General features: G+C 41.1%; 1 protein-coding gene across 1 annotated transcript in view; it reads left to right on the top strand.

Annotated features, from left to right (window-relative positions):
• The window catches only part of LOC126212940 (uncharacterized), a 483,964-nt gene that overhangs the window by 56,290 nt on the left and 414,020 nt on the right, over positions 1–13,654 (top strand). Inside the window, exons 4-5 of the mRNA XM_049940457.1 lie at positions 9,112–9,186; positions 12,954–13,031. Coding sequence (XP_049796414.1) covers positions 9,112–9,186; positions 12,954–13,031 — 153 coding nt within the window. The remainder of the gene's footprint in view (positions 1–9,111; positions 9,187–12,953; positions 13,032–13,654) is intronic.

Genomic DNA, 13,654 nt, shown 5'->3' with positions numbered 1-13,654 from the left:
ACTTCCACTCTTGCGGTCATACGTTCAATGAGGTGCTGGAAGGCTTCTTGGGGAATGGCAGCCCATTCTTCACGGAGTGCTGCACTGAGGAGAGGTATCGATGTCGGTGGGTGAGGCCTGGCACGAAGTCGGCGTTCCAAAACATCTCGAAGGTGTTCTATAGGATTCAGGTCAGGACTCTGTGCAGGCCAGTCCATTACAGGGATGTTACTGTGGTGTAACCACTCCGCCAAAGGCTGTGCGTTACGAACAGGTGCTCTCGATCGTGTTGAAAGATGCAGCCTCCATCCCCGAATTTCTCTTCAACAGTGGTAAGCGAGAAGGTGCTTAAAACATCGGTATAGGCCTGTGCTGTGATAGTGGCACGCAAAACAACAAGGGGTACAAGCCCCCTCGATGAAAAACACGACCACACTATAACACTCGCATCCGAATATTAATGTTGGCACTACACATGCTGGCATATGATGTTCACCGGGCATTCGCCATACCCACACCCTGCCACCAGACCGCCACATTGTGTACCGTGATGTGATTCGTCACTCCACACAACGTATTTCCACTGTTAAGTCGTCCAATGTTTACGCTCCTTACGCCAAGTAAGGCGACGTTTGGCATTTACCGGCGTGATGTTTGTCTTATGAGCAGCCACTCAATCACGAAATCCAAGTTTTCTCAGCTCGCTCCTGCCATAGTACTTGCAGTGGATCCTGATGCAGTTTGAAATTCCTGTGTGATAGTCTGGATAGATGTCTGCCTATTACACATTATCACCCTCTTCAACTGTCGGCAGTCTCTGTCAGTCAACAGACAATGCCGACCTGTACCCTTTTGTGCTGTAAGTGTCCCTTCACGTTTCCACTTCACTATCAGATCGCAAACAGTGGACCTAGGGATGCTTAGGAGTGTGGAAATTTCGTATACAGACGTACGACACAAGCGACGCCCAATCATCTGACCACGTTCGAAGTCGATGAGTTCCGCAGAGTGCGCCATTCTGCTCTCCCACAACGTCTAATGACTACTGAGGTCGCTGATATGGAGCACCTGGCAGCAGGTGGCAGCACAATGCACCTAATATGAAAAACGTATGCTTTTGCGGGTGTTCGTATACTTTTGATGACATAGTGCCAATGAATTACTCGCACATAGCAAAGTAACTAGGTTACATCTGTATGCAAATCGGCCAAATCAATCTCTCGTACAGTGCAAATAATGCAACATCACATACATTGCAATAAACAGAAAAAAATCAAGCTCACGACATGTAATTGACACACTCAAAATGGCCGTCGCCTTTAGAGAACATTTTTGTGTGGCAAGAGTACCGCCGCACAGACGATAGCACATCGCCGTACAGCCACCAACTTCCAGCGTGTAATATTATTTGGGAACCAGTACACTGAATGCACCAGTTGCTCTCTGGACTATACACTATACTGGATTATTTAATGTAGATAGGTAGGTAGGTAGGGAGATGTAGGTAATGCTCGTTCTGAAATGCAGAAGCCCCTTTCGCCATATGCTCTGGAATCGCCGTCCACTGCGCTGGGGAAACACACCACCTCTTCGCCAGACTGTCTGTGCCCACACGGCGGCCACACTTGTGCTGACCGTTGGTGATGTCCTGTAGACAGCTGCCTGGTGTACCAGCTGGCGGCAGGCTTTCTGTTTCTGGATCTGCACCAGCTGACTTCCTGTCATCCACCACTGCCCCACCTGGGATGCAGCTACACGCGGTGCAGTCACATGCCTGTTGCCCTGCCATCTCATGGCGTAAGCGCAAAAAGATGCCAGGAAGGACTGTCTCACAGCAGGGAAGGCAAAGCGCGCCATTCGACATCGTACAGTCTCCCCCCTCGAAACTCCTGCCCCCTACAGTTCGGCTTTAGAAGCCGTTTAACAACTGAAAATGCTGTATTCTCTTTTCTCTCTGAGACACTACATGGATTAAACAAGAGGTTCAAAAATGGTTCAAATGGCTCTGAGCACTATGGGACTTAACATCTATGGTCATCAGTCCCCTAGAACTTAGAACTACTTAAACCTAACTAACCTAAGGACATCACACAACACCCAGCCATCACGAGGCAGAGAAAATCCCTGACACCGCCGGGAATCGAACCCGGGAACCCGGGCGTGGGAAGCGAGAACGCTACCGCACGACCACGAGATGCGGGCTTAAACATGAGGTTTCTAACGCTGGGCGTATCTCTTGATTTGACTGAGGCGTTTGATTGCGTTGATCACAAAATATTGCTGTAGAAGTTGGATCATTACGGAATTTGGGGAGTAGTTCACAATTGGTTCAACTCTTACTTCAACAGCAGAGAATAGTGTTGAGAATGGCTGTGCTGTAGGGTCTGAGTGGGGTAACGTCATATGGGGAGGGCCCAGGGATCAGACTTGGGGCCGCTCCTGTTCCTTGTTTATATAAATGTTATGCCCTCAAGTATTACAGGTAACTCTAAAATATTTCTGCTTGCTGATGACACTAGCTTGGCAGTAGAGGATGTTGTGTGCAACATTTGCTCGGTTTCAAATAGTGCAGTTCGTGACGTAAGTTCATGGTTCGTAGAAAATAAACTAACGCTAAATCACTGTAAGATTCGGTTTTTACTGTTTCTAACACACAATTCAACAAAAGCCGACGTTCTAGTTTCACAGAATGGGGATATGATTAACAAAACTGAACATTTCAAATTTCTAGTTGTTCAGATACATTCTAAACTGCCGCGGAAAGCCCACGTTCAGGATCTTTGTTCAGACACTCAATGCTTCCATTTTTACTATTCCAACGTTATCTGAAGTAAGTGATTGTCTAAAACGAAAATTAGTCTACTTTGCTTATTTTCATTCTGTTACGTCGTATGGTATTATATTTTGGGGTAACTCTCCCCATTCTAAAAGAATATTTTTGGCTCAGAAACGGGCGGTTCGGGCAATAAGTGGTGTTAGTTCGCAAAACTCTTGTCGACTCCTTTTCACTAGTCTGGGTATTTTGAGTATATATATATTCTGCACTGTCGTTCCTTGCTAACAATATCAGCCCATTCACAAGCATAAGCAGCTTTCGCTCAGTTAATACTCGGCATAAATCCAACCTGCATTTGGATCGGACTTCCTTAACTCTTGTGTAGAAAGGTGGGCAGTATACTGCTGCATCCATTTTTAGTAAGCTACCGCAAGAATTCAAAAATCTTTGCAAAAATCTTTGCCATGTGGTTTCAAATAGGTGTTATCGTGTATATACATTTTATACTTGGCTTATGTTTCATTGTACTGTGATCTTTGTAATCAATAAACTTATCTTTTTAGATTTGTTGTGGATTCACTTAGGTTAACAGACTCGTAGCTTGTATAATTCCTCTCTTTTTAAAGAAAATGTTTTCATTTCTGCTGCTTTTGGCCTAACACCTTGAAGTGAGATACACTATGTGATGGAAAGTATTCGGACACCCCCAAAAACATATGTTTTTCATATTAGGTGCATTGTGTTGTTATCTACTGCCAGGTACTCCATATCAGCAACCTCAGCAGTCATTAGACATCGTGAGAGAGCAGAATGGGGCGCTCCACAGAACTTCGGACGTGGTCAGGTGATTGGGTCTCCCTTGTGTCCCACGTCTGTACGCGAGATTTCCATACTCCTAAGGATCCCTAGATCGACTGTTTCCGATGTGATAGTGAAGTGGAAACATGAAGGGACACGTACAGCACAAAAGGGTACAGGTCGACATTGTGCGTTGACTGACAGAGACTGCCGACAGTTGAAGACGGTGGTAATGCGTAATAGGTAGACATCATTCCAGACCATCACACGGAATTCCGAACTGCATCAGGATCCTCTGCAAGTACTGTGACAGTTAGGCGTTGTGGCGTCCCTGCACTCCAACCGCGTGCTGATACTGTGGGCGCCGTAGAGCTGCTACTGCCACAGCTCTCGCAGTCGAGTTGAGACACGGTGCGCCATGACGTAGGTCCCCGTTGGCGAACGGGAGACCGAAATGCGAACTCGTACGACGGACGCTTCTTGTGATTTAAGCTTGAATGATTCATTGCCCGGATATGCAGTAGTTGTTAAATCTTATCTCATCCGCATCGTACACACCACCAATTGCGAGGAAACAGTCTTCTCGTACGTTGTTGGCTCGTTGCTATGGAGTTGTAGAACCTGTATGAAGCGAGATCCACAGATACTCTTTGATCACGTCTGAGTAAACCTACGCCGTAATGTTAAAAAAAAGTTCAAAAGTTCTCTTTTCAATTAATGAAGTAGGTATTTTGATATTCAGATTAAATTGTCCCTGCTGAACAGTCGTTGGTTAACCATCATCGATTACATCACTTAGTAATGTAGTCCACGCTTGATATTTCACTTGGAACGAACAGTTTATTGTTCCTTGTCCACTAAATACCTTATAACTTTCGCACCACACTCACACGCAGTTGGTTGGTAAAGTCACTTCTATTAAAATTAAGTTTCTTGACAATTACAACTTAACTCTTCAGCGTAATTGTATTATCTTCGAGAAGTCGTGTAATTGTGTCCTACTCGAGACTAATCGAGTGTAGTCCTTTGATATACTATCCACTCTTCTTTTAGTTCCAATATTCACTAGTTTCGTCAATAAAGTTCAATTAACCCGTTTTACACGGTTAAACGCGTCTATCAGTTCCTGTCTCTGCTTAGAAAATCAGTTTCCGAAGTTCGTGAATCACGTCACGCAAGAAACACTTCTGAACGCAAAACAATCTCGTCGCGTTCCGTACTCTCACAAGAATTGTTCTCGCACGTCCTTACAGGACGACAGCCAGCAAGCGACTTCTTCTGCGAAACAGTATTGTAACCGCATTGAATTTCTCGTTTGCGCTTAAAACTCTCTTCCACATAAAAGTTATCTCTGACTAACATCACCTTGGACTTAGCTTTCAAGATATTAATTGCAATTTTCATAACAAAAACTCTCAGTGATGTATAATGTTGTTGTTATCAAAACTTCTTGGTGTTAGCTTATCGGCAAAGATGTCGTATTTGCCAAGATAACTCTTCCCTACTTCATATTATGATATTCTGTCTTAATTGACCTTAAGGGAGTCGTTGGGGTGTTTTAGCGGGAGGTGAGAAAACATGGATTTCATGGTCGAGCGGCTGCTCATAAGCCACCCATCACGCTGATAAATGCCTAACGACGCCTCGTTTGGGTTGACGAGCGTAAACATTAAACATTGAACAGTGGAAAAACGTTGTGTGGAGTGACGAATCACGGTACACAATGTGGCGATCCGATGGCAGGGTGTGAGTATGGCGTATGGCCGGTGAACGTCATGTGCCAGCGTGTGTAGTGCTGACAGTAAAATTCGGCGTCGGTAGTGTTATGGTGTGGTCGTGTTTTTCATGGAGGAGGCTAGCACCCCTCGTTGGTTTGCGTGCCACTATCACAGCACAGGTCTACAATGATGTTTTAAGCACAATCTTGCCTCCTCCCACTGTTAAAGAGCAATTCGGGGATGGCGATTGCATCTTTCGAAACGATAGAGCACCTGTTAATAATGCGCGGCCTGTGGCGGAGCTGTTACACGACAATAACACTCCTGTAATGGACTGGCCTGCACAGAGTCCTGACCTGAATCCTATAGAACACCTTTGGGGTGTTTTGGAACGCCGACTTCGTGCCAGGCCTCACCGACCGACGTCGATACCTCTCCTCAGTGCAGAACTCCGTGAAGAATGGGCTGCCATTCCCCACCTTCCAGCACCTGATTGAACGTACGCCTGCGAGAGTGCAAGCGTTCATCAAGGCTAAGGGTGGGCAAACACCATACTGAATTCCCGCATTACAGATGGAGGGTGCCACGAACTTGTAAGTGATTTTCAGCCAGGTGCCCAGATACTTTTGATTACGTAGTGTATTTCTACTATTGATCTCAAAACTCCTTTTTGCATGTTATGGTCCTCTTATAGTTATAGGTAGATAAGATACCTTATTATTATATGAAATGTATGCCCACTGTAATTATGTTTTATTAAGAAATTTGGGTCTTTGTGGTATCTGTATATAGAAGTTGTGCTAGGGGCAATGTTCATGGCCTGGATGTGATACGGTTTGTCACCAAATACGTAATATCTGGTATTTGTGTGATTATCTTTTATTTATTTATCGTTCATCTGTGGTCACGAAACGAACACTGATATAGTCTCATTGTATTATACAGTAATGATACCTATGACCAATATTTGTTGTATATAATCTGACTGGGTTCATCTCCTTACCCTGTTGTCTTTAAATAGGTAAAAGTATAATGATTAGATTGTTTTTAGACATGGATTGTTTTAATATCCACAACTTCATGGTTCTTGTGCGCAATGTATGTTGGCAGCATTAGACTAGTTTGGCAGTCAACTTCCAATACCAGTTCTCTAAATTTTCTCAATAGTATAGATGTCAATGTTATGCCATGATAGTTACTGTTCTGTATATCCATTACAGTTAATAATGAAGATGTGTAACCTGATGCCTAGGTGGTTTTTAGCACTGTCATTGTACCACATTGAATAGAAAATTTGTTTTTTGCTACTACTGTGTGTTAATATAGGAATTATTTTTTATATATCGATTACTATCGTCCTATGAAGCATATATGTCGTTTTCTTACATGTCTCCTCCTACTCAGCTGCTGATTGTCTTCTGTTGTTCAAGAGTAGCCCTTAAAATATGAGGTAAAGGAAATTTTAGCGGTGTCACGAAAAAAATACATTTTGAAGTTTGTTATTACGTTACATAGAACTATATAACTGATCGTATTGAAACGATATACGCAATTGCACAGCACTGTTTGTTTTAATTTAATACGGTAGATACAGTCTCTTTTGAAAAATATCACTTAAGTAAAAAAAAAGGGATGTTGTAAGTGAAGTACCAAAAGGAAATTCGTTGTTGCTCTTTAGACTAACATTACTGCTTTTATTACATAATTTCTTTTGCGCTCTGAACCAGGTGTACACATTTGTTGTAATAATATCTGGTTTCACTGATATGTGGTTCCGCTTTTATCTTGCGACAGATTTTAGTGTAAATTCCAGTATTAATATTCCTCTCTTTTTGTTTACACTCAGTCAACGACGTCGGTAAAGATGTTCTGTTCCTTCACATTACCACTGCAGCAGAATTATGTTATTGTGTTACCTATGCAGTACAAATTTACTTTCTCTGATATAACCTGACTCCTGACGCATTCTTCCTGTAATTCCAGAATGAGATTTTCACTCTGCAGCGGAGAGTGCGCTGATATGAAACTTCCTGGCAGATTAAAACTGTGTGCCCGACCGAGACTCGAACTCGGGACCTTTGCCTTTCGCGGGAAAGTGCTCTACCAACTGAGCTACCGAAGCACGACTCACGCCCGGTACTCACAGCTTTACTTCTGCCAGCACCTCGTCTCCTACCTTCCAAACTTTACAGAAGCTCTCCTGCGCTGTGGCTGTGGCTAAGCCATGTCTTCGCAATATCCTTTCTTTCAGGAGTGCTAGTTCTGCAAGTTTCGCACCTAGGCTGTGGCTAAGCCATGTCTCCGCAATATCCTTTCTTTGAGGAGTGCTAGTTCTGCAAGTTTCGCAGGAGAGCTTCTGTAAAGTTTGGAAGGTAGGAGACGAGGTGCTGGCAGAAGTAAAGCTGTGAGTACCGGGCGTGAGTCGTGCTTCGGTAGCTCAGTTGGTAGAGCACTTGCCCGCGAAAGGCAAAGGTCCCGAGTTCGAGTCTCGGTCGGGCACACAGTTTTAATCTGCCAGGAAACTTCCCGTAATTGTTCGTCTTGTTTTACCTGTGACGTCTGTCTGTTTGACATGAGATATGACTGTCAGTATTCTAAGACAAATTATGTCAGGTGTTTGTACAATATCAGTAGATAATTTTGATATTGTTCAGCTTCAATGGAGTATGGGATACTTTTAAGTAATCTGTATTACGCAGTAAGTACAAAAATGAATTTTGCAACCGTATATTTGTTGAGTTTTGTAATTTGTCTAGGAATTGTACATTCCTAAATCATTAATGTTGATGTTCATAGGCATTCTGGAGGGTGGTTATTACCAAAACCGGTAGACAGCTGGTATTTAAAAAGCATTTTATAAAACACTTTATGGCTGTTGAACCTCACATTATAGAAACATTATGAAACATAAATCAATTGGCACCCCAGTACAGATCTATAAATATAATTCAAACACAATGGAGCCCACACCAACTGACTGTGTCTTGTCCATTGGTCCCAGCTGTGGCCATGATGTGCTTGCTGGCCTGCCCTCACATGGCACCAGTGGAACAAGCTACCGACCATGACTTGCTGGCCACAGGAAAGACAGAACTTGCCACTCAACACTGCACACTACTTTCGTAAATCTGCAATTCCAGACCACGAAATATGTAAAATACATTACTTACATGAAATTCCATAAAGTGAACAACCACAACAGAATTAGATGCACATATTATTAATGTTAGTCCCGTGATAATAACACAGGAAATCAAGCTCTCTTGCGAACCTTGCAGAACTAGCACTCCTGAAAGAAAGGATATTGCGAAGACGTGGCTCAGCCACAGCCTGGGGGATGAATCCACAATGAGGTTTTCACTGAGCAGTGGAGTGGACGCCGATATGGAACTTCCTGGCAGATTAAAACTGTATGCCAGATCGAGACTCAAATTCGGGACCTTTGTCTTTCGCTGGCAAGTGCTCTACCAACTGACGAAATCAGTAAAAATTTTCCATATTTTTCCAGAAATATAACGGGAGTCACAAATGTGATACATTGTTAATGAAACACACACTGACAATAAATTGAAAGAAAATAATTTTCTGTTTTTATGATGATGAAGCTGTAAGAATTACATCTGTTTTGCACACACTGGAAGTAAAAAATTACATCAGAAGTTTCAAAATACAAGAAAGTGATTGAGACATTACAAAAGCTAAAATGTTGAAAACAAATATTCGTTTCATTTTCAAATGTCTGTGTACCTAGTGGCTCTGAGTACCAAAAATTTTTGGATATTTTTTAAATAAGAAAATATCTTTTATGATAACTTTCAGGGGATTTTTTTTTAATTTCAGGGGAAACGCTGCAAGATGATCATGCGGCAAGAATGGCAGCAAATATTGGAGAATTAATAATGCCACATGACCATGGTAAGTTAAACATCTCACCATCATCCACAGCTAAGCATGGCACATTGCATGGATCTTTATCCTAGTAGCTTTTGCATTTTATGTCAATGGCTGTATCCAGATCACGGGTTGTAAGGATAAGAAGCGACAGTACATGAATTTTGTTTAATTTCAAAAGATGCGTTATTTAGATTTAATAGCGTTCCAAACTGGAAGGAAATGTTAGCGTTCTCACCTGATAAGAAGTGCAATGGAATAGAAATACAGAAGACACATAAATAGGACTGTGAAACAATAGATAGACGTAAAGCAGTCCCATATGCTAAAAAAGGTAAGAACAAACACAATGGTGGCAACGACATTAGATGGCCACTGTTGTTGGTGTTTAGAACCATACAAAACCTCTAGTTACATCAAGTACCACACACACTTGTCCATTAGTTCGTAACATGTTGTGCTTCCTGTCATCGAGAAGCTATAAGGAAAATTATACCAACGTTTTCCTCCATAACATCAAGGTCACCTAGTTAAATGATGTCTTTCATCATCTAGTTTGATATAACCGTTTTTGATCCTTTGTATCTTAGTCTCATCACAATGTTACATAAAAGAAGAAAAATATAGTAGGACCACTAAAATTCTCAAAGCAGCAGATGGGCAGCTCGGTTCTTAGCTTATGTGGCTGCAACTCCCAGTACTGTGAACAGTATAATAAAAACAGGTAACACCACATGTATGTATGATAAACACAGATTCTTCCATCAGGGAGGAAAGGACTGATTGGTCTAGAGGATGGACAGGAGAAACGTGAATCTGAATCTGCCTGAAGAGGGACACATTGTATGAAAACGAACAGTACGCAAGACAAAATAAAATGCTTCAGATAGGTAGGATCTTAAATACAAACCTTCAATGACCAATGTAGAACCTTCATTTCAAGTACCATGGATGGTATATTAGAATACAGACTTTTTCGGCATATATAGTTGATGAAAAGCTGTCGTCTTTCCAGCTGAATGGGTCTGTTCTCCATAAATGTTTCCCACTGTAATGGTGCAATATATTACTGTTGGATCTCATTACTGACATGTGACAAAACGTGTGGAGATAATTGTCTATCATTCTGTTAATTAGACTGACATTCCTGAAATAGCATGCATTCATTATTGTCACTATTGTTGCATTTATTATTAAAGTAATTGTCACATAATGCTATGTACTATATGTTTGTAAATATTGCAATAGCTATTACTATTGTTATTAGTGTTATTATTGAGAATCGTTCATTTACTAATCATAATGAAATATTAACTTACAAAGAATATCGCACAACACACCCTGCCACCTTCAGAATTTGAGAGAATGTATTCCGGTCAACATTGTCAAAAGCTTTCTCTGCTAGAAATGGAAGTTTGCCTTTCGTTAATCTGTCTTCTAAGATCAGTCGTAGGGACAATATTGCCACGCATGGTCCAACATTTCTACGGAATCCAAATTGATCGTCCCCAAGGTTGGCTTCTACCAATTTTTCCAATTGGCTATACGGAATTCGTGTTAGTATTACACAGCCGTGACTTATTAAACTGATAGTTCAGTAATTTTCACACCTGTCAACATCTGCTTTCTCGGGATCAGAATTATTATATTCATCTTGAAGACTGAGGCTATTTTACTTGTCTCATTCGTCTTCCTCGCCAGATGGTTTCATCGTGGCTGGCTCCCCCAAGGCTATCAATAAATCTAATGGATGGTTTTCTACTTCTGGTGCCTTGTTTTGACTTAGGTCTTTCAGTGCTCTGTAAAATTCTTCATGCAGTATCACCTCTCCCATTTCATCTTCATCTACGTCCTCTTCAGTTTCCATAATATTGCCCTTAAGTAGAGTTCCCTTCTATATACTCCTTCCAACTTTCTGCATTTCCTTCTTTGCTTAGGACTAGTTCTCCATGAGTCCTTGATATTCATACAGGTGGTTCTCTTTTCTCCAAAGGTGATTTTAATTTTCCTGTAGGCAGTATCTGTCTTTCCCCTAGTGATATATACCTCTACATTTTTACATTTGTCCTCTAGCCGTACCTGCTTAGCCATTTCGCGCTTCCTGCCGATCTCATTTTTGGAACGTTTATATTTCTTTTCGCCTGCTTCATTTACTGCAGTTTCATATTTTCTCCTTCATCAATAAAATTTCTTTTCTGTGGATTTCTTCTAGCCTTCGCCTTTTTACCTACTTGATCCTCTGCTGCCTTCGCTATATCATCTCTCAAAAGTACCTATTCTTCTTCTACTGCATTTCTTTCCCCTATTTTTGTCAATCTTTCCGTAATTCTCTCTCTGAAATTCTCTACAAGCTCTGGTACTTTCAGTTTATCCAGGTCCCATCTCCTTAAATGTTACCTTTTTGCAGTTTCTTCATTTTTAATCTACAGTTCATAACCAATGAATTGTGGTCAGAGTCCACACCTGCTCCTGGAAATGTCTTACAATTTAAAACCTGATTTCTAAATATCAGTCTTACCATTATGTAACCCAACTGGAACTTTCCACTGTCTCCAGGCCTCTTCCACGTGTACAGCCTTCTTTCATAATTCTTAAAACAAGTGTTAGCTATGATTAGGTTATGCTTTGTGCAAAATTCTACCAAGCAGCTTCCTCTTTTATTCCTTACGAGCTAGTCCATACTCACCTACTACTTTTCCTTCTCTTTTTTCTCCTATTAAATGTTCGTCTCCCTTAACTATCTGAATAATTTCTTTTATTGCACATACTTTTCTTGAATCTCTTCATCTGCGGAGATATTTGGCATGTAAACTTGTACTGCTGTGGTAGGGATAGTCTTTGCGTCTGTCTTGGCTACAATAATGCGTTCACTGTGCTGTGCGTAGTAGCTTATACCGTTACTATTTTTTTTATTCAGTACTAAACCTACTCCTGCACTACCCTTATTTGATTTTCTATTTATAACCCTGTATTCACCCCACCAGAAGTCTTGTTTCTCCTGCCACCGAAATTCACAAATTTCACTATATCTAATTTTAACCTATCTATTTCCCTTTTTAAACTGTCTAATCTAACTGCCTGATTAAGGGATCTGACATTCCACACACCAGTTTTCTTTCTCCTGTTAACGACGCCCTGCTGAGTAGTCCCTGCTCAGAGATCAGAATGGGGGACTATTTGACCTGTGGAATATTTTACTCAAGAGGACACCATCATCATTTAACCATACAGTAAAGCTGCGTGCCCTCGGGAAAAATTACAGCTGTAGTTTCCCCTTGGTTTCAGCCATTTGCAGTAACAGCACATCAAGGCCGGTTTGGTTGACGTTACAAGGCCAAATCAGTCAATCATCTAAACTGTTGCCCCTGCAACTACTCGAAAGGCTGCTGCTCATCTTCAGGAACCACACATTTGTCTGACCTCTCAACAGATACCCCTCCATTGTGGTTGTACCTACGGTACGGTCTGATCTATCGCTGACGCATGCAAGCCTCCCCACCAACAGCAAGGTCCATCGTTAACTGCAATTACAAAAACAAGACCCTAAGAGGTGAAAGTAAGGTGTTATTGGCTTACATATATTTTTTGATGTTACGGTATTTAACCAGCTGTGTCTGTACAATCAGACATAACTAAGACATGGAATATTTAATCTAGTTTAGTTCATGATCTACTGTTTCATTTGCTTTGCCTCAGTACTTCAGTAACTCTAATATATGTCTTTTTCAAGTAAATGTTGAAAAAAGACAACGATAACGACAATGTAATTCAATATTTTGTCCAATTTCCAGAACGACAGTTTCTTCAGACTAAAGAGGAGAACAATTTTGAGACAAAAATTGTTGCGGTACCTTATTATGGTCATCAAGGCAAGTATCTGACTTTTCTGTACTTGGTGGAATATGTTTTACATTTTACTACTGATCTACTCTATTGTTCTTCTTATTATTATTGTTAATAGATATTGGTCCACCAACGAGTAGAAGTTTTCTAATAAAACATGTGACAATCACAAAGTGGATAGCTGTATTACAAACGAGTTGTGTACATTAATGAAGACACCTATTTCTGTTATTTCAAATTTGTCTTATATCGATACGACTGATTTGATTTTATTATTTCATAAACCATCCAGTTTCTGTCTAGCTAATTTCTTGATTTGCGTCAGTTATTTTCAAATAAATGTGGGAGATACGAAAAAAGAAACTAATTGAAGATAACATAGTGATCATTGTGAGTGATGTGGCGTGTAATGTGAATGATTTACCAAATTGTGAAAGGATGAGGTTACGAAGAACTGTCACTCTCAACATAAACATAACACACACACTTATTCTGAGAACATTTGCAAGCAAAACTTTTTATCGCAAGACAATCAGTCAATAATACCAAACGCTTTGCATCATAACACAGAAGAAGTTGACGGGCTTCTTGCATGCATAATTTTCAGGATCTTGTACAGGAACTGAATGTTGCTGGCTTCCCTCCAAGT

Source organism: Schistocerca nitens, chromosome 11 (genome assembly GCF_023898315.1).
Source record: "Schistocerca nitens isolate TAMUIC-IGC-003100 chromosome 11, iqSchNite1.1, whole genome shotgun sequence".
Taxonomy (NCBI): Eukaryota; Metazoa; Arthropoda; class Insecta; order Orthoptera; family Acrididae; genus Schistocerca; species Schistocerca nitens.
This window is presented reverse-complemented; position numbering and strand designations above follow the sequence as displayed.